Source organism: Lycorma delicatula, chromosome 3 (assembly GCF_047948215.1).
Source record: "Lycorma delicatula isolate Av1 chromosome 3, ASM4794821v1, whole genome shotgun sequence".
Lineage (NCBI taxonomy): Eukaryota > Metazoa > Arthropoda > Insecta > Hemiptera > Fulgoridae > Lycorma > Lycorma delicatula.
The window spans coordinates 69,372,012-69,394,730 of NC_134457.1; the positions used below are offsets into that span (position 1 = coordinate 69,372,012).

General features: G+C 29.8%; 1 protein-coding gene across 8 annotated transcripts in view; it reads left to right on the forward strand.

The window, feature by feature from the left end:
* Nucleotides 1-379: 379 nt before the first annotated feature.
* Nucleotides 380-22,719, forward strand: part of LOC142321672 (cytosolic carboxypeptidase 1-like) — a 293,694-nt gene continuing 271,354 nt past the window's right edge. For 4 of the 8 annotated variants that reach the window (XM_075359950.1, XM_075359953.1, XM_075359946.1 and 1 more), the window contains exons 1-2: nt 808-944; nt 7,509-7,614. In XM_075359950.1, coding sequence (XP_075216065.1) covers nt 943-944; nt 7,509-7,614 — 108 coding nt within the window. In that variant the 5' untranslated portion in view covers nt 808-942. Of the gene's footprint in view, nt 492-563; nt 740-807; nt 945-7,508; nt 7,615-22,719 lie in introns of those variants that run through there. The other 4 variants (XM_075359948.1, XM_075359949.1, XM_075359947.1 and 1 more) reach the window with 4 other exon arrangements.

Genomic DNA, 22,719 nt, shown 5'->3' on the forward strand with positions numbered 1-22,719 from the left:
TTTTTGTATGCATATTTGAACGATTTGAAATGAAGAGAAATTTAGTGAATTTCTCAATTGTTGAGAAAATTGATAATGTCAGCAGACTTTACCTTTAGCGGATCAGAGGAAAATTTAATTATCATACGAAAACAAGATCAAAAATGTGTCTGGCAGACAGAAAGTCTGTTAAGCACGCACGCTTGTTCATAACAACCCATGTGAAATTAACACGTTTTCGATTGTGAACGTGAACATTGCATTTAAAACTGGCGCTGTCGTAATCAGCTGATCGATACAAATATAACCCATTTTGTTTTTAAATTAACTGTCGATATTTGGCACTCTGTACCGTAAGCGGACCGTTAATTTTTACTTTTGTAGTGGTAATAAGTCTTGTTAAATGACTAAAATGTTAACTTGTAAGAAATTCATTTTAAATCAGATTATTTTATGTGTAATATGTTTTGATGGACTACCGTACCGATGAAAATGTAGATTCACCGCCGCAAGTAAGTAGTTTTAATGTGTTCGTATTACTGTTATACGTAACGATCACTTGCAATTCAAATTGCAACAATGCAGTGCTGTAGTATAATTTATCTGCTGATTTGCCCAATGTAGATCAAATGCGCCTTGTAATTGTTTGATATTCCATGTTGAATAGATAAAGTGATTATCCTTTATGATGTTTTAATTGATAATTTTTATTGGAATTTTATAACATTTAATAAATTCATGATTTTTATAGTTAATGAAGGTATACATTTTTTTACTTCATGTTACTAGAAGTGAGGTTATGATTTGCTCTTATAACGTGTTTTTGTTATCAGGCTTTGTGCATAGTACAATGTTTTGTTGTACTGTAAGATATCAGAACTTATTTGCTGAATTGTTACACTATACTTTCCTTACAGAATTATGAAGTTTTCATAATTATTGTGTATTGACTACTGTTGCTAAATGTAAGGGGATAACATCAAATTGTTAGTTTTTATTCTGAATATTTTCTACATTATTCATATATCGGCCCAACAAATAATTGTTTCTTTTTATTTTGAACTGTTGTTGTTTTAATGAAGGTGCTCTGAAATTGTTTATAATTTGTTTTAGTTACATGCTTTCTGTTTTGAAAAGATGTAAGTTTTAAGCAGTTATAGTTGTTCAAATTCACATTTTAGGTATAATAGAGATTAAGTTTATTTATTCTTTTCTATGATGAAGTTTTTATTGTATACTACTGTTGTCTTAACAATTTATATCATTAATATTTTATTAACCTAATAGCTTTTAATCTTTTTCTATCACTGTGTTTATTATGTGTTAGATTTCATTCTGCATTAGCCGTAGGCTTCTAGCATACACATAAACTACAAACAAGATCAGATGATTTAGTAATGTATACATTTAATATTATTTTAATTGTTATCAAGTGGTCTGATACAGCTAATTAAGTTTCTGTTTTTTGTTTCCTGCTATTTCATTTTTTTATTATTTTATCTATTATATTATTAGGGAAATTTCATGGAAGCACTAGCAAAATTATTTGCCATAAAAAATAGAATGGTAGAAAATGAAATAAAAAAAGATTTTTTTGTCCTTCAAAACTGTTCTGGATCGAAGAGATATTTACCAAATCTTATAAACAAATTCATGCTTTTATCAATTATTGCTTATTTGGAAGAATGACATTTTAATTCATTGGGAGATCAGTGTGTCTGATGCACAGACGTCAACAGCATATTATTAAGCAAATATTTGATAAGCATAAATGGATGGTGAAAAAAGTAAGAGAGTTTCTTCCAGAAGATAAAGAATAAACTGAGAATAATCTCAGGTATCTATAAATAATAACCTTATCCTGTCCTTGGAATTGTACACTTTTGAAAAGTTACGTACTCATCAGCCAGGTCCCATCAAATATGATTTTACTTAATTTGCTTTCAACATCAGAACATCTTGTTTTTTTAGTATGTCTTGGGAGTATTAAACAAACTGGTGATAAGATGCAATAGTTGGTGATAGAACCTCCAAAGTTTGTGATAGAACAATATTCTATAATTATTTTTTTCTGTTTTTCTAATTCATTATTATTTAATGCATGCATTTTTGCTTAATATGTTAACATTGGGATTGAATAATCACTTCAGTTTTGTTAAATTCCTAATTTTGTTTTTTTTTTTTTGGTTAGTTTAAGAATGTCAACCAAATAATGTCAAAGTAATTATGCACTGAAAAAAATAAACATTAACATTTTACATTTCCTTATCTGTTTGATAAGTGGTCAGAATCATTGCTGATTAGTTATAATTATTTATGTGACCCTTAGTTTAAAAACTTTTTAAAGGTCATCTGGATTCAAATGCTCATGTTTTCAGTGTACATAACTTTTAAATACTTTGTTAAATTATTTCAGTACTGTTTCAATAGTGATAAAGTAAAGACTTTACGGTAAAGTAGTACGGTTAGATAGTGCATTTAGACAGTACTATTTTAAAACAACTAAACATTGTTTTGTTGTTAGGCAAGTAATGAAATAAACATTATGAAAATTAATTACATTTAGCAGATTTTGGACAAGCTTTGTTGTAGGTGGATAACTGTGTAATCCTTTTACATTAATGAAAATGTAATTTATTGATTATTTAAATAACAGCATATCTTTTTTACCTTGAACTTATAAAAAATAAATATTTTTCCTTTGTACTATTAAAAAGTATATAAAATATTTTTATAATTTGTTATTGCCATAAACGTTATATATATTTTTAAATTTTTATTTATTTCTTTCATTGTCTATGAAGGCAAATAGATTTTCTAATATCCAGTGACTACTATTACAAATGAATACTATTGCTTAATGAATGAATATCACTTATTTAATTAATGAACCAAAGATTTTATGTGTAAAGAGATATTTAAATGAATAAATTTTGTGGAATGTAAATTACAATAAAATAATACTCTTAAGCACTGATATTCTAATTTATAAAAAAGATTATTTTCATAAAAATTGTTTGAAAATAAGTAAGAGTAGGATTTGTATTACTCATCATTTGGACGTATGAAATGTATTAATGAATGAATAATATAAATTTAACTGTTTAATAAATATTTTTACTTAGTTTTAATTACTTTTATTACCAAACTGAAATAATTTTTTTGTTTGTGTTGAGATGAAAAATGTAGTCTTATGTTTTAGTGATATGGTGACTAAACTGTTAAGTTATTAGGAGAAACATCCACTGTATACAAATTTTTCTGGGATGGATCTTCATCTTGGCTACACCATGATGGTCATTTCTTTTACATTGCCTAAAACCCCTTTATTTTATTTTATAGTAATCCATTTTGTACAGTTTCTTTTTTAAATTGGAAAAAAAAAATTATAATTTCTACTAATTGTAAAAAAGGTTTCCTTTGTGAACAGTCTTTTACGATCATACATGCTTTCTCCAATTTTTTTTGTATATATATATATATATATAGGCTTTGTCGGGTAGGAGAATGATAATGGCTCTTTATCAGAATTTTTGCCGTATCACATCTAGGAGTTTGTTCTTCTTGAAAGTTTTTATGCAACTTTTAAAATTTGTTGTTGGTTGTCTCTGTCAGCACTTACCATTCTTCATAGTCAGAATGTCAAAGAGTTGTTTGGTAACTACTGCTTCTCATGTATCTCATCAGTAATATTCTAGCTTTTTGAAAAATTTACATAAATATTGTCATTAGTTTACTTATTGTAATATTTTATTTTCCTGTTTGTGAATTTTTAGTGATAACAATAAATCTAGTTTTTTATCTTTTAAAAAGTAATCAACTTTGCTGTTTTGCTAAATTTTCCTGGAAATTATTATTTTTAAGTAGAAATGTTTCAAACTCTATCCCACACATTTTAACTTAGCCTTTTTTATGTTAACAAGACATAATCTTGCATGTTTTTAAAAGAGATCAAAACTTGCCAAGTCCATTCTCAGCTAAAATGGGAGACCTCCTAGCAGATCTACCCATTCTTTGAGATTTCAAATACACACTAGCATCAATGCTCCCCCATTCATAGAAACATGGAAGTCATGTTAAGAATTTTGATTCATCCAGTCTTGAGCTATTGGCCTAAGTAAATTTGTGCATATGTGACACACACACACACACACGTGTATATATATATATATATATATATATATATATATATATATATATATATATAAAATATGATTGAACAGAATTTACTCCCATATTTTTCATTCAGACCTTTAGTCCTAAAAATTAAAAAAGTTTGTTTGGCACAATTATTATACATTCTCATTAATGTAAGTAGTTCTTTGCAGATTAATACAATTGTTTTCAATTATAAGTACTTCCATCAGATAATACATATCTGTTATTTATCATTTTGTTTGTAATAAATAAATCACAATGGTAGTAAGGTATTGTCAAAAAAAATTTAATGTGTATGACTTATGAGTAAATAAAAAATGCCTTCTTATTACATCTTTTGAAATTATCATAATTGCTAAAAATTTTGTTGTGGTTTACCTGCTCATAATTTTTTTTTTTTAATTTGGAGTTATTTGGTGGGAATGGCTGGAAAGTTGTATTATATTAATTTTTTTGTTACCCATCCAGTGCGATTATTAATTACCGTATAATGCTATCAGTAGTCTGGTTTTGTTCATGAAGGTTGGCATTGAAAGTTATTTAAAACTATTATTTTATTAAATAACAAATTGAACCAATTATAATTAATATAACATTTTTAATTCTGATCGTGTTTTCATAAATTCTTACAGCTGATGTTTCTGTTCTTACCTTAGTGCCAGCTGGTGGGTTGTTTTGTTTTTAGCCAGGCAGATATGGAAGAAAAGGGCATGTGTACATATACATACATATATATAAGTAATTTAGTAAAATTAAATCTTTTTTATTGTATTTGTTCATACCTTCCTCTGTACTAATTATATCAAATACAAACGTAAAACCAAGCTTTCCACCAGCAGTACAGAAAATAAATTGATTCAGTACATTAGATTCTAAATCTAAACAGATATAATATAATATAATAATATATATTATTGGGTTCTAAATCTAATAGATATTTGTAAAATGCTTTTCATGTTGGTGTACAAATTTTCTTTTTTTCTTTATCTTAATGCATTTTATGATATTACGTTAGATATAACTATGAAATTAAAAAAAGATAATAAGATAAATCAATTCCCAGTTTGATTTGAGTGTTTTCTGAAAGTTCAGTTTTGTTACAAAGTAATGATAAAAAAGCCTAGTAGTATAAAAAATGATGTGAAGATAACATCTGTAATCAATTAATCTATTTGTGTGTACAATTAAGTTATCTTGATAACTGAAAATTATTATTTACTTGTGGACTATGATTATTTTATATTTAACTACTTTATTTTATAAGTTGTTCTATCTGAAAAATGTTAATCTTTTGTTTTTGAATAAGTCTTGTAATTTTCTCATATTAGCAAGCTTAACCTAATTAATGCAATGTGAAATTGCTATGTTTGCACATATTGAATCGTATCATAATGATCACATCGTATTGGTAACATCATTATTTTGAATTTAATAAAATTCACATATAGAAGTCGTTATTTATTTGCGTGGTTTTAAGGTGGTTAATCATTTACTGGTAACTTCGGCACTTGAATTCAGATAAAAGTAAGTATTTATTTGCTTTGTTTTAGAGAAATATTTATAATATTTTAGAACATTTGAGTTAGTTAGTTGACTTTAGCAAATCCATCAACTACTAACTGTTGATTTATAATGACGGGTTATGAATATAAAGTAGTTTTACTTTTTTATTTTATTAGCTATAGAGCTTCTGTACTAGTTACAGTGGCCACATTTAATGAGGTTTGGAAGAGATAAGTTAAAAGGTATTCTTCATTTGTTCACTTGTAGCAAACCAAGTGGAAAAAGTGTAGTAATTAGTTTTTTCAGTTTGATAAATCAAATTTTTCTGTTGAGTAATGTTTTATTATTTCATTTTTTTTGTTTGTTTTGTTATATTTTATTTTATTGGGTAGTTTTGGTGTATTGTATTGTTAAAGTTTTGAGATAGTAATTACTATAGTACCAGTTTTGTTTTTTTTTTTTAATTAGAAAGATAGAGAATAATGCAAATATTTTTGATTGTATAACCAGGTATTCAAATGATATTGTAACTAAGATCAAGACGTAGAATAAATTAATATAATTATCATGGGTAGATGATTCCCAATAGATTGCTTCTATATAATGACCCCCATCGCATTCTCCTTGATTATGCTAATTGTGTGACATTGCAGTGGAAATTTAAATTAACACATAAAATTGCTGAATGATGTGGTTGAATTGGATAGAATTTAGAAGTAGTTTAGAATTCCTTCAATTACATTAGTTTTGTATAAATTAAATTTCCACTTATCAACAATTTGTAAATCCTAGTACCTTTGAAGCTGTTACTCCATCTTCAGGGATTTTCTAAAAGATGTCAATTTCAGTTCAAATCAATAATCGTTTTTAAATTAAACTGCTATGTTCGTAATAGTCGGTTGTCAAGAATAAAATAAATTTGTACGTCAATAAGACAATAAGGTCATGTTTGTAAGATGTTTGCGACTATTATCACAATGATTATTAGATAATATTCGCAAACATCGTACATCGTAGTCAATAAGACGTTATTGTCTTATTGACGTACGAATTAATTTTATTCTTGACGACCGACTATTATGAACGTAACAGTTCTAAAAACGATTATTGATTTGAATTTAAATTAACACCTTTTAGAAAAGCCCTGAAGATAGAGTAATAGTTCCGAAAGTATTAGGATTTACACTTTTTAAATTTTTGGTAAGTGGAAATTTAATTTATAAAACTGTATTAATACCGACGGTGTGTAGTGCTTAGTAAATTAAACCTATACGTTAGTTTTATTTCATCGTGCAATGTGGAGTGTTATGGTATTACATTCCTTTGTTTTACTCATTCAGTTGTTTATATTATTGTAGTCTGTTCCAGAATAACTTTTAATTTTCATAAAATTAATATTAAACCATTTGTCCAAGTAACACAATTTATAGTACCGTTTGTATACGAAAAGCTGAATGGTGGATGCATTTTGTGCAGTCTAAAAACACAAAACCGTTTGAAAATCTTTTGGGTTTAAACAGAATTGTTTGAAGTGGACTATCAAATATAGTTGTACCTAAAATGGTATCTACATATTTTTATCGTTAAATTTTATTTTGTTGATAATCTGTGGTGCATTATTATTGATTTATTAACTGTTCGTCCGTCTTTGATTACTATTGTTATTTGTTTTTTCTTGTGTATGTAAATTATTCAGTTAATTAGTACGGGATGGTTTTAATTAATTAAATTTTGTCAGATCATTCTGTGCGCGCGGGCGCCTATGTATGTATGTATGAAGGAAGCGAGCGATATGTTGTGAGCACATGAGCAGAGCAGTGGTTGTGAAGTAGTGGGGGAATGTTGTTTATATTGTTTGTTTGACGCAGGATGGAGCCCAGTGCAGCGGAGTTGGACGCAACGCCAGAAGGCAGTTCAAATCGTCCATCTAACGCTTCCTCGTCGATATCAAATATTGCAGTCTTGCCGGTAAATGTAAGTATAGTTAATACATTTATGTTTTACGATAAATTTTTATACATTAGGGTGATCGGTTTTTAATTTTATAATAAAATTACCACTCTCTTACTGAATAAAAAAATTCTCCACTTCGGTAAATAACATTTTATTGAACTACGTACGAAATACGTACGTCTAATGTTTATTCATTAGTAAAATGTATCCACCGTATTGTGAATTGTTTCTTTTTATTTACAAATATACTAAATATATTTGAATGTAATCTAAATTAAATTCTTTTATGTAAATATATTTCTATATATAGTGTATGTTCTATACACTAAATATATTTTACTGTAATCTAAATTACATTTTTTTATGTAACCGGTTAAGGGGTTTATTTTCAAATCTAGTTTATGGATAATTCGTTTAATGTTTATACTGTTGTTTAGTTCATTGTAAAGTAATTGTTAAGTTAATTAAGTCATGATTTGTCATTTAAATTAATTAAATCATTAATTTAGGTAGGATTTTTATTTTTAATAACTCATAATTCTATAAATATTACTAAAATATTTGTAGTTGAATAGCCTGTTGTATTTGTTACAGTTAGATTTATATTTTTATAGATTGAAATTAATTACTTGCAAAAACTTACTTATATTACAGTTTTAATGAGTTATATTTTAAATAAAATGAATATAAATTGACCGGAATGTGGTTAGTGTGAATTCATAATTTGTCTAGTAGTAGACTTTATAAACTAATATAATATAACCTAAACTTATTATAACCACAATATCACCTAGACTTCATTTGTGTGTGTCTGCTAGCGACAGGACTCGGTGCATTAAAGCATTGCAGATGGCTTTGAAAATACATCCGTAAAAATCATCAAAATATCGGCGGCGGGGAGTATTTATTTTACTCCCCCCCCAATTATTATTATTTAATAGATGCAGTTTTGTATCATTAGTGAAATTATTTTACAAAAGTCTGGTAAAATCAAGAAAGTTTTTTAAAACCGTTTTAAAAAACAGCGTTAGTCCTATTAACGGCCTAATAACGTATAGTTATGAATTAACAACCATTACATTGGATTAGTTTATAAAAATGTGATTAAATATCTGAAGGAATATCAGACGACTACAGAATTTTGCCAAAGCAAATTATTTCCGACGATTTGTTTTCTAAGTAGCCGTACTCGAATGTAGGCTTTTATTATGCTTTGTAGTAATTATACTATTACGGTATAGGTTAATTTATTTATTTCTTCAAAGCGACAATAAGCTTATGCTCAGTCGTAGTCACTTTATGCTAAATGAATTTTATAACTAAATGCCAATCGTGCCCGAAATTCGAACCCAGAACCTAACGGATTTAAAGGCAGAAATAAAATTACTCCATCGAAATAAACGTAACATTTTTTAAAAATCGTTGTAAAAAATAACTGAATATTCCTGACCGAAGTTAAATGTTAATTATAAAACCGCTTGTCTGATATTAATGGGGATAACTTTTAGAAGTTTTTCTGTTCAGGTCAGACAACCATAAATTCGTGTAGTATTAAAAATTATTACAAAAAAAAATTTATTCAGGTTTTTAAATATAAATTCCAGTACCGAAGTGAAATTGTATAGATTAACAGGAAGGTTATTGGGGAATAAAATAAGATTGTCGTCGATTATCTAACTTCATAAAGCGAATTAAAATTTAAACTCGCCGAAAAACATGAAATACTTGTTTACCTGAACCGTAACAGACTCCAACTGTTTATCTGTTTACTATAATTTTTCCCTACATATTGAAAACAGTAAATATAATGCGTTTTTCCCGCAGAAAAGGATTTACTTTATTTCGTATGATGTTCTTAAGGAATGTCAATGATGTTTTTCTTAAAGAGTAATGATAATCGTTTATACAATCAGTTCTCGTGGTAAACAGAGTGAAAGTGTCGCTGGCATGGTTGAGTAAAATCCACATTTCAATGGGCATGAAGTACCGATATGAAATAATATATTCGGTTCAGTGAAAAAGGCTTCGGAAAACCACTAACTCCTACTTTTCTTAACCTGGCATGGATTTATTATTATTATTTTTGGGAATAGGTTGGCCAAAAACAGTTCCTAGAAGTAATTAACATTAAAATGTAACCGGTTTAGCCGGGTTTCGAACAACCACAAGGAAAGACTAACTATAACCATTTGCGCTCTCCAACACCCATTTCAGTGCCTGATGTCGATTGATTTGTTTTTGAAATTCTTTTAATGTTTGATTATATTAAAAAAGATTGATATTTTGATGTTAAGGCCCGATCTGATTAATCATTTTAAAATGTACTTACCGTTAGGCTTTCGGAAATTTTGTTGGTCGCGATAGTCTACGGTGAGAATAATTTTAATTACACCAAATGTATCATCAACCTTTTTTAACTGTAACACAACCACCCGCTGATACCGGTAGAAGCTAGCTGATGCGAGTAAAAAATTATTTTTATTTATAATTCGGTTCGGGGTTTATAAAAGTAATAATTTTTTGCGATACTACACTTGTATTTTTAAGGTTTTTTATGCAATACTTTGAAAAAGCTGTTTGCACTATAGTTTGTATAATCAGAGGGTAGAGTTAGTGTACTTTATGCGTTGTTTTTGAGAGAGATGAGTACATCTAGGGTTTCTTAGGATTCTAAAGCGAATGGCAAATAAGGGACAAAAATAGTAATGTTTAGTATACGACCAAAACCTGTAATAAAGATTATAAATAAAGCTGTCTCTTGAAGGACTGAGTTTCGTTGTGCTGGATATATTAATATGCGATGCATACAACTTATTGAAAAGACGACGGGAAACAACTTCGCTCTTTATTGCCTTTGATATATCGGCCGTGGGCTGCTTGTTTTTGAGGATGGTATACTGTTGAACAGCTCTTTGTCAGGTCGCTTATGAGTGTTCGGTCACGGCGTAAAGACAGAAATCTAATTGATAAAGATCATTTATAAGAAGCCATTAGAGTGGACTTTGTAATCACTAGGATGTGTGCACCTATTTGAGATAAAATTAACAGATTAAAATAAAAATGTATAAAAGAGGTAAGATAAAAAACCAAGAACCTTTTGTAATTAATGGATTTTTATTGTCGGTAAAAATTAATTATTTTACTTTTATTTAGTTTTTCTGTAATAATATATTTTAGTTTTACTATAACAAATAAAAAAAAAAAAAAAAAAAAAAAAAAACTAGTATTTTTTGTACTTTAGAGCAGTAGGTTTAATTTATGCAGTATATAAAAAATTAAAGATTGTGTTTATATGACATATAAATTTCATTTATGGGAGAATTAGGGTGTATTTAGATAAGTGTAGTTGAGAATTCTGATTCTGATTGAATAAAGTTTTGTGTAAAAGATACTCTTGGAAGTATCATTTTTTTTTTAAATTTTTTTCTTTTTTGGCTGTCGTAAAGTTGTATCTCTGTTGTTTGTATTTTTATGCTGAAGTGTTTCGCTTTATTTTTGTTGTGACAACGGTAATCTTGTCGCTCGTTCCATGAATAGTAACTTCGCGTACTCTAGCATCAAACGTACACTTTTTCTGAATAGCTTCTTAACTTTGTATGCAAAACTATTGTGTTCAGAATTTAATAACGTTTAATTTTTCCGGACCAGTATAATGTATAAAATTAATATATATAGTAATATATTTGGCAAATATCTAATCAAATTAACTTTTCTTCGTCAGGTTATTTATCTCCTGTTATGGTTTGAAAAATAATTGTTTAAAAATAAACTCTCAAATATCTCTCAAAATCAAATAATATGAACATCGGTAATCATTTTTTATTTTTTTGTGAATGATCACTGATAAGATCAAGCTTGTAGATTACCATCCAATAGCTTAAAATATTTCGTTTACTTTAAATATTTTGTTGTCTTTATTACGGCACAAAGTAAACAGTAACCGATATATGTATTTATGTTAGCGCCATTACCCTGGGAATTTTCAGAAATAGTTATTCATGATCGCTCTCAAAGTAATAGTTGATAGTGTTGTGTGAAACTATTTGCCTGTATTTAATAATGTTATAATGACAGTTACTTAATACTGGTTGCAATACTAGATCGTGGATACCGGTGTTCTTTGGCGGTTGGATTTCAATTAACCACACATTTCAGGAATGGTCGACCTGAGACTGTACAGGACCACATTTCAATCACGTTCATACATATCATCCTCTGAAGTAATACCTTGCGGTGGTTCCGGAGGCTAAACAGAAAATATAGAAAAGTATTTAATAATGTTAATTAATAGTTAAATTATATATATCTATATATATAAATGTATGTTTGTCTGTCTGTATGTCTCTTATGCCTTCCTAAACCGTTCATCCGATAGCGATGAAACTTTGGTAAGTTGTTGTGCGCACGCCTGCGAAGGTTTCTGAATTAGTCAGAAATATTTTTGCGAAAAATGAACTCGCTAGGTGGTACTGGTGTCGATATAATTACGAAACAAATATATAAACTGTCTTTCTTCTTTTATGTATATAAAAGGCAATGTTTTTTAATGTTCGCTATAGAAAAAAACTACTTGAACGATTTACGCGCGGGAAAATGGGAAAAGGAGAAATTGGGAACAGGGATAATAGAAAAAGGGGGAAATGGGATGGGGAAAGGGGAGGAGAAATAGAGAAGAGATAAAGGGAAAAGAAACAGGGGAAAAAGTGAAAGATTAAATTTTGTGAAGATCCGTAATGTTCAGTATTTAATGTTTTATCAAACTTTAAATTTTTTTCATTTAATTTGTATATATATATATTCAAATATAGCAATAGCGAAGCATTGCCGGGTTTGCTAGTATATTAATTAAAGTAAATTAAACTAAACTATTATAATATATAATAGTTTAGTGTAATTTATTTTAATTAATAGTTTATTAGATATCTAACGTTTGTAGATACATGATGTTAACGAAAAAATGTTACGCTTTGTCGGGATTTGAACTCTGAGATTTCCGGATGAAAGATGATGTTATGGCGGGATGAAATGAATGTTCTTACAAATTCCGTCAGAAAACGATAAGCTCTCAAATGGCGTAGTAAGTAGGTATGTCAATGTCATATCTGAAACCGAAAAATGTTTTTTAATTAAAAAAAAAGATTGCTAATCGATAGTTATTATTTCTTGTTAATGAATAGTGAAAAGGTAAAAGAACTTCATGTTATTATTTCAAAAAATTTCATTCGTTTCGCTTAGTCAGCAATTTCACCGGTTTTGATTTTCTCATGTTTTTTGTGGTTTATCATCGGATATTCTTTATTTTTTTACTTTTTTCCAAACTTAAGAAAATGTTAAAATTATCTAATTTATTAGATTGTTTCTGTGTATTTTGTTTTATTGCACTCAACATGACAAAATATTCATAGATTACATTTAAAACCTTTTGAGGGTTATGGAGGATTCCTGAAAGTGGTTAAAACGAAACTCTCTGTCTTTGTGAACGCTGTTCTCCCGAAATCATTAACCCAGGTGTTTTTCAATAAATAGTACATACTTTATAGTCTGTCGACTTGACTTTAAATTAAGTGTATGCTGTTAAAAGTCTCAACGTGTACTTCCCGGAAGTATAGATAATATTATAGTATAGTGGGAACTGTCAGGCAGTTGTAATTAAAAAAAAAAATCAATTAAAATTATTAGAAAGGATAACATTGAAATTTTTTATTGTAAATCTCATAATTCAACCTAAAAGAGGCTCCATCACTCAGTATGCATTTATAGTAAAGGCATATTTTTTTTAAATGCATAAATTTGTGTTAGATGGGTAAAATAATGTGGAAGATGTCGGTACAACTGGAGTTGGACTGAGGAGGATTGTTTATTGCCCGCATATTTGAGTGTTGCCAATCTGTGTCGATCATTGGCTTTTGAACAAGGTTGCGTGATTGTGTGTTAAAATGCGGTTAACCGTTTTTTTTTTATTCGTAATGGAAACTTATTTAGATACGAAATCTCATGTTGTGTGTCGGTGAAAGTTCAGGGAAAAATTTGGAAAGATAGCATCTGTGAAAAGTGTTATTCAGAAGCTAGTTAAAATTGTTTAATGAAACAAGTTTTTTGTTAGATCAGAAACGTGCCCGACACAGGTCAGCTTTAACGACGCAGGTCGTACAGGACATTAAAGCGTCAGTTACAACAAGATCTCTTCATAAATCTTTGCGGAGACTACCCGGGAAAAAAATATTTCACTAGGTTCAGCCTACAGTTTTTCCAAGAGCTAACTAATGCTGATTATGCCAAAAGGGTTCACTAAAGTCAGTGGTTCAAGAACTTCATTGGAGGCAACATTGGCATTTCAAATAGTGTTTTTCACAGATGAAGCGTGGTTTCACTTTGGTGGGTATGTTTATAATAGTAAGTAATACCGGACCTGAGGTAATGAAAGCCACCCATCGGGTTGGTCTAGTGGTTAACGCATCTTCCCAAATCAGCTGATTTGGAAAGTCGAGAGTTACAGCGTTCAAGTCCTAGTAAAGCCAGTTATTTTTACACGGATTTGAATACTAGATCGTGGATACCGGTGTTCTTTGGTGGTTGGGTTTCAATTAACCACACATCTCAGGAATGGTCGAACTGAGAATGTACAAGACTACACTTCATTTACACTCATGCATATCATTCTCATTCATCCTCTGAAGAATTATCTAAACGGTAGTTACCGGAGGCTAAACAGGAAAAAGAGAGAGAGAGAGAGTTACTGAAAGCCGCACATTTTCTGAGTCTCCCCTAAGAAATAGGCGTACGGTGTGCGGTTTCAAGGCGACGAATAACAACCCCCTTGTTTTTTGAAAAAAACTGTGGATGTATCATGAAATTATCCAACAGTACATAGTCTTCCTGCAAGAGAATGAGCGTAACTACGGGTTACTACAGGATAGCGTCATTTGCCATACAGCTCGCTATGGCAAGCTACGGAAAATGCTACGGAATTTTTAAGGTTTAAGAATCATTTCTAAAGGATTGTGGGCATCAAGATCCCCTGATTTCTGTTGGGTTATTTAAAAAAAAATGTTTGTAGGAGCAATCCACACACCCTGCAAGAATTGAAGACTTATATATCAATGCCATTCAAAAAGTAGAGGATATAGCTAACAAGAGTAGCAAGGAACATTGTCAAACGTGTTGACAAGAGCGTAGAAGCGAATGGACAACTCTTTAAATACATTCTGTAAATTACTTAAAGTATTTGCCAGTAAACTGTTATTTATAGACTAAACTAAGTGAAGACGTCTCTTTTATGTTGAACATGTTATATTTATGAATAATTAATCCAAAAAAGTAGTTTATTACCTAAAAACCGAAGGGTCAAAAACCGTTATATGCCCACAACGCTTAAACATTTTTCTATTGACTAGATACGTTGTTAAACAATGTTTTTTAGTTACTGTTTTAGTAATTGACTTTAGAGTAAACATTTCAAGCTATTTCGGTTGTGGTTGTTATCTTATCTACCTTAGTCATTCATTGATAACAGCAAGTCTACACGCATCACTGCGCGTCGAAACTGGTCAACCTTAAATAAGAAAATAAATAAATATAATCTAACCAAACTTAACCTACGCTCACTTCGCTCGCCTCGCTAACCTTGACTAGCGAGTGAAGGTTAGCGAGCGAATCTAGCGTAGGTTAAGTGTGGTTATTGGCCACCTTAACAGTGGGCATGTTGCGGATTTTGACCACCGAAGTTAATCTTAAAATACTGTTTAACTTGTTTATGCACGTTATATATTATTTTATTATAAAGTTTGTTATCCTTTGGGTAATATGTATTCGATTTATAAAAAAACCATGTATGTAAGCGTTTATGAATTAATTGAATTTGTGCCCTTGCAAAAAATTCGTTTCACGTATTTAACGCAGTGCTCGAAATTTTCTGCATGCATTTGTTAATACGGGTAAAATCTTATACAAAAAAGTCTAAATGTTTGCTTACCAAATCCTTCTATTGTAAGTGGCTTTCGCGTTTTAACTGTTTTCCAGATTGATTTTACAAGAAGTAGTTTTATCTTCAAATAATAATATTGATAAGAAGTATTTCTAAATATATCTGCGTCAGAAATAATAATAATAAATCTCTCTATTTTCTCAACAACCGCAGTACACGTGTCATTTTAAAATGAGATGCCATGTAGAATTCCCAGTCAATGAATGAGCTGAGGCACACAAAGAAACAATCTAGTTAATCTTCGAGAATAATATTATTCATTCTGATTAAGCGTACTTTGACAGTGTCTGTAGAATGAGTGGTTGACAGTAAGGCTGCATCACACTAAATCTAAGATATTGTCTTTGAAGGATTTAATGCAAGAATTTGATGTGATATACAGCCGTCGTATGTGTAACCTAATTCTATGTCTATTTTCGTATGCGTATGCCTATATTAGTATCATGTGACTTTCTATTTTTATTTCTGTCGTGTTTTGGTTATCCTGTTTTTTGAACACTTAAAATTTTAATGTTATTTAAAATTTAAAAATGTAATGTAATGTAAATTTAATGTAATGTTTTTATGTTAGGCAGTACAAGTCAAATGTGGTTAGTATACTGCAGTTTTTTTAACATAGGATGTCGCTTGGCATAGTTGTTTTTGGGATCTATTAGAATAATTTAGGAAAGGGAGGTACTTATTTCCCTTAGAATTAATTATGCGGCAGTTTTTCAAAATGGCGTTCATGGGACCAAATGCCTTAAAAACCGTCAAATTTTACTGATATTGGGTCATTTTTATATAATAGAATACGAATTTGAGGTCAGAACAGAAATAATATCAGACCACATACTGAAGCAAAATAATATAGTTTATTAAAAAATACGAAAATATCTATGGTAAATTATCAAAGATTTAAAAAGATATAAACAAAACAAAGCTAAATTCACGTTAGTTTTTCATCTGAATTTTGACCTCTGCAGTTAGAACACATTAGTGTGCATGGGATAGCAGAAGATTTATTGGAGCATTTACTTGACAAACATCTCTCTTTGCATCCACATTTTAACAGCTTCAGGTTGCAAAATCATGGATCGCTATGCCATCCATTGTGGGGTCTTTTCTTCACCATGCTTTACCAACCTCAATGATTTGGATGTGGTATGTCAGTGATGATTCTGTCCGTCTGACCCCGTATATGCCCAGCTTTGATATATTGCTCGGGAGGGAGTTGTATGAGTGCATCAGATGTTGAAGACATTTCAGTGGTTTAGATCTGGTCGCGAATAGATCTCTTCGTGCCGTATTGAATCCTCTGCTTGAAGTGTTACACTGCCACACAAAATGACTACAAAACGTTCTAGAAGTTTCTTAATATCGGCTGCAGTGCAGGTAATGGATCGGTGATGCGAATAAAGGCTGGTTTACCACATCATCATGCCTTCCTTATCTTTTTCCACGGGTGAGTTTTCCTCTGCTACTGAACGCTGAGACCGTGTCACAACCAGTAAACGCGTGGAAACCACTTAGAACAATAGATATTTTTTCTCCCATTATTTCCGCTATTGATTTCAGCCAGATCCATATCAGATCTAGAGTTCTGTCAGTTCACCGATTTTAGGCTTTAGAAGAAAGACACTGCTAACACATCAGTATCTTTTGTAAAAATAATGACTCTTGTAATATCGTGGCAGGCCATGTAAAGTTAAGCGACTGTCTGATTCCATTTTGTCACATGAAGTACTTGGTAAGAAAGTTATTTTCATTTTTTAACGAGCAAATTTCCCCGTCAACGTTTTTGAAGTGAAATTGACTGAAGTTATAAAGAGCGTAATTCGCTAGGAGAATACAAAGTTCTTTTTGTTTTTGTAATTTCTGAGAAATTCTGGCCAGTTAGGTGTAATTTTATTTCTCGAGTCACTTTCTACATGTACCACATCCTCGTTGTTGTCCAACCCCATTTCAAGCTGTTATCAGTATATCCGTCCTAAACTAAATCAATGTCTAGAAGAAAAGCAAGCAACATTTCGTAGCAAATACTTGGTTTTATAGCTAATACGTGGTTTAATATGATGTATTAGCGCTGCACCATCAAATACATGCCATCGGAATGTCGACAGAATTCAGAAGTTTCTATCAATTAACCTAGTTATTTGTTTAGTCAATCTTCTTTCCTGTAAGTAAGTTTTTACGTACACACAACGAAGGTGACATGACTGATTTTCATAGGTAAAAAACACAGCCAGATCCATTTTCTTCTATTATAAGCAATAAATATTTAGAGAAAAGTTGTTCATCTATGTGCTAAACTTTTAGTTCTTGTGCAGATTTTGAAGGTTCTACTTTAAAAATGTTACTCCTTTTCCTTTTTTCAGCGGTTGAAAAATTGCATTTATTGATGAACTTTTATTTTACAAATGTCTCATTTATATTTTTACCATCCACTTCCTGTGTGTTTACGGCATTAATTACCTATCTACTACACTCAGCCGTCGATTTCAGTCAGTAATTTATACGAGTAAAAATGGATTACCTAATTTGCAAAAACTTTCCTTAATAACTCGGGTGTCATTCCTAAACATATTCTAGTATCCTTCATATTGTTCGTGATGTCTATCCGAAGTCTCATAATCAACATGAATGAATTCATTCAGTAGCATGCACACTCAGGCCTAGCAACCGACCATTGACGAAGTGCGGCTAAATCTTCAGTAAGACCTACTGCACCAGCGTCACCTTTATCTGCCTAATTTTTCTCTTCATGAGCCTGGTCAACGCCAAGAGCAGAGAATGGGGGATAAGCTTATGTTTTCTTGTTCTACGAGCTTAAATCATACGGAAACGACATCAAACGTTTCATTATTAGACAATTATCAGAAATTTCGAGAATCGTTACTCCATTTTGGAAAACAGCCGCCACGTTGAATTATAAAGGAAATTTTAAATGCCTCCTCTTCTTAAATTTGTCTGTAAGAACAAGCGACAGTGTATGTTCATAAAGTAGTATATGTATTTTCATGTACCGCCTAGACTATTTGGAGATTTTGTTGCGGTGATGTACATTCGTTCTGTATACTTGCACCGAAATACAGATCGTGCAATATACTGATACGTAATGGTATAGGCTCTGTGAAGAAAGCATCGAAAAATAACTCAGTTTCATTTTCTAAATAAGTATAATGGGTTGTTTATTATTCATGAGAAAAAGTGTAAAAGTTTTTTGGGGAATTATTTAAAATTCATATCGAGTAGCGTAAGGTGTAAGGTCCCCTACAAACGTTATTATTATGACTTCCTGATTTTATGAAGCATTTTTCATATTAAACGATATTACTCGGTCATGTAGTGCTGGTGATCATTTTTTTGTGAAACGTTAAATTTTACTGTACAAATTAAAAAAAGTAAGAATGAATTTTTAAAATTATTTTACACTTTTTTTATGTAAAGTATGTAAAATTTAAACAACCCGTTATCTTCAAGTATATTATTTATAACCGTATGATTTTTATAAATTTATATGTTAACCTCATTTTTTAATTGCAAACATTTAAAGAATAATTTTTAACTAAATCAAATATTCAAATTTTTTGTAATTTTTTTTCGTTTAAAAAAGAATGCTTCCAAATTAAATTTTTATGTTTAATTCTATTAGAGATTTTGTTAATGAAGTAAATTTGACATGATATTGGATTGATTTTTACTTGTTACTTTTTTTATTTTGCGTAATGTAAAATGTATTCTAAAAAAAGGAGAAAGAGAGAATAGTTATTCAATCTAGGAACCGGAAAGACTAGATCGATTCACTTGTTTTAACTGGTATGCTAATTTATATGTTTTAAGTGATTCGGTATTTTATTTAGAAATAAATAGTAGTGACCTTTTGTTTTCTTATTAACGGAAGTTAGTTTAATTTTATTGCTTACGGATAACTGACGGAATTTGTAATTAGGTTATAAAATTTAAATTCTAACAATAAAAAGTTATAAAAATGTGGTTACATTTTTTTTATTCACATACTCACATACAAAGCAGTGGCTATTGTATCATTCCTATCACGTTTTTCTAGGTCTCGTTTTCAATTTTTGTTGCTGATGTTGATATATATGCTTTTTCTAGCTGTTCACTGCACCGATATTCTCATTTTTTATTTTAAATAAATTCATGTTTGTAAGCTGTGCAGTTAATCATCGAAAAAAGTGGATTTTCTGTTACTAAGCTAGCTATGTATGCCAGATATAGCCGAAATTATGCTTTGAGAGTCGTCTTGAATATTATATTTGTTAGTTATGAACCTATTTACTCCGAAATTCTAGCTAAGTCAGATAGATTATTACGTGTTATAATATTGGTTTTAAAGTGAAGGAAATTTTACAAGCGGCTGAATGTTCTAAAAATGGTAAAAGCGAAGAAATTGGGTTGTGAAAAGTGTCATAATGTTTCCCACCTGTTTACGAACATTCGTATTAAAGATTTTTTTAGAATAGTATTTTATTTAATATAAGTAAGAATAAATGATCGTTAAAGCGATGGGGATGTTTTTAGTGAGCGCTAGGGCCTACCCGTTTAGTTGTAATTTCTGTGGGAGGATTAAATGATTAGAGATTCATTATTCGTTTTTTTTTTTTTTTAATGTTGGTTCATTTTTTTAATTAAGTCGCTACAGATTTATAAAAAAAATAATTTATTATAAATTAAAAAAAAAAAATTGGTTTTAATTTTATCTTCACGCATTTGATATTTTATGAAAAAGAATATTTATTATTACAAACAGTACAATATAAAAGATAAAATTAATCAGTAAGGGATTTACGAAATTCAACAATTCTTTATTAAAGTTTGATTAACAAGCTTTAATAAATTCAACAATTTATTACCCGTGAACGTATTTATAAAAAAAAAAAAAACTATTTACGAAGCATGAAAATTAATTACAAAAATTAATTTTCGTTTTGGTTTTTAATTTTCGTGTTCCGTTTTCATAATAAGTTGCGAAGTGAAGTAAAACTAATTTTTCGGGTGGGGGAAAGGAACTGAAGGAGATTTTATCAAAATAAGAGAAAGAGAAATTGAGAGGGAGAATAGAATGGAAGAGGACGCTAAGGCTCAACTTCTTCGGTAGCCGACCTTGTTTGTATTTAGAAAATACGTTATCATAGGACAATAGAATTTGTAGAGTGGAGGAGCTACAACAATGAACTCTGCGATAAATATAAAAATGTATATGACGGTGGAGTTCTAAAATCTGAGGTGGGCTGCAATCATGCGCCAGAATGGAGAGATATGAGCCAACTAGTTAGTTCTCAACACAAACTCCGGAGAATTTGGTCGAGATTGATGTCACTGAATGGGATGGAGATAGATTTTCGAAGGTTCCTAACCGGCACGCATCGGTTCGGCTGGAGAAATATTGTCGATCAGGCTAAGGTTTCCATCCTGAATTATATTGCAAATAAAGAAACGATGACTTTTGAAACCGTTTATAATAACTTAGACTATTCAATTTTGTTCAGAATTTTTCTGGAGGCAGAGCACGAAAATAAGCGATATTTAGTCGTGTGACATTTTCACGTAGAGAACTTATTCCTAAATTATTTCTATTACTTCCTGTCAACTTGTGTTTATGAATTTACAAATTTAGTTACTTGTCGATGCTCAAAAAATTATTATTTTTAATTTTAGTCTGATGTCGATAAAAATACTTATACTATTTATGTACGTATGACTGACGTAATCGTGAAATGCAGATCTTAGAAGATATTACAACAGATGTCAAACGGAGACATTTATTTATAAATATATTCCAGTACGTTTTGATCATTTTAATATCTTGTGGGAAATTTTCCAAGTTCACCCGCATATATGCCGTTTTGCTTGATCTGATTTATGACTGTGTTCGTGATAAGATCGTTACTTTAATATAGGCCAAGTTATCGTTAGTATCTAACGTATAATTTTTGGCTTCATATTAAACAGCAGTTGTGATATATTTTTTATTTTATTTTAACATTTTTACGTTAATCTTAAACATAATAAATTTGTTATTTTTGTCAGATATTATAGAAAGGTACAGTTTGATTGGTGGATTTGTTTGAGTTATTATAATAGTTGTAAATTTAATATCCACTTTCGCATTTCAGCTAAACAGGGAGGATATGGCGTTATTTTTACCAAGTTTTAAATAAAGCATTCATCTTTGGGGGGGGGGGGGCGGAGATAGGTGTTTTGTTTTATTTGAGAACTTCTTTCTGGTAGGTGATATTATATATCGATCATAAAATAAATACCGTAAATCTTTTCTTTAATGCAAAGAATCTATTGAACAAGCAGTTCATAGATTTTAAACGTTAGCTGGTCAAACATATTAAAAATGCAAATTAAAAAAAGAAAAACATTGTCAATGTTATTGAAAAAAATTGTTGTATAATTGTTTGACGCGTAGGTATTAAAAAAAAAGTAATACTTGACATTATGGAGATTATATTTAATTTATTTTTTAACAATTTTTAATTTATAGTGCAGTTTCAGTTTGTGAAATGCGGTTTATTCTAGAAATTAAATAAAAAATCTATTTTGACGTATTAAATTTATGTTTTACATGTATAGTTTCAACATTAATTAAATTAAATTGTTTTCTTTAATGTGTAACATTTTATTTTTTATGTTTAAACTAACTAGATGAAGATAGAAAATCCATAATAAAGTGGTGTATCTATAACATCGATTTCATCTTAACTCGAAGGTTAAACAGGGGGGAACCCTTCCACGTGTTTCATTGCTACTACTCGTACATTGTTCTAGGCTTTTGAGACTTATCGTCTGCGAGAGAGCGCAGATGAGGAAAAATAAAAAACACAGAAAAACATATCCAATTTTCCTTTTAATGAATAAATCAACACAGTAAATAAATAAATTAATTTTATAACAAGTAAAAATATGATGAAGCTAGAGTTATAAAAAAATTATGCTGAAAACAAGTTCATTTTTACAAAGCCAATAGAATTTGGAAAATCTGTTTGTTTAAATTTAGAAATTTAGGTCTAAACGTATTAAACAAGGTAATATAATCAATTATAATTACAGAATGGATGGTTTAACTTTCAGAAATAGTAATATTGCTTTAATTAAAAAATTGCACTTGTGAATAACTTATTTTTTAATAT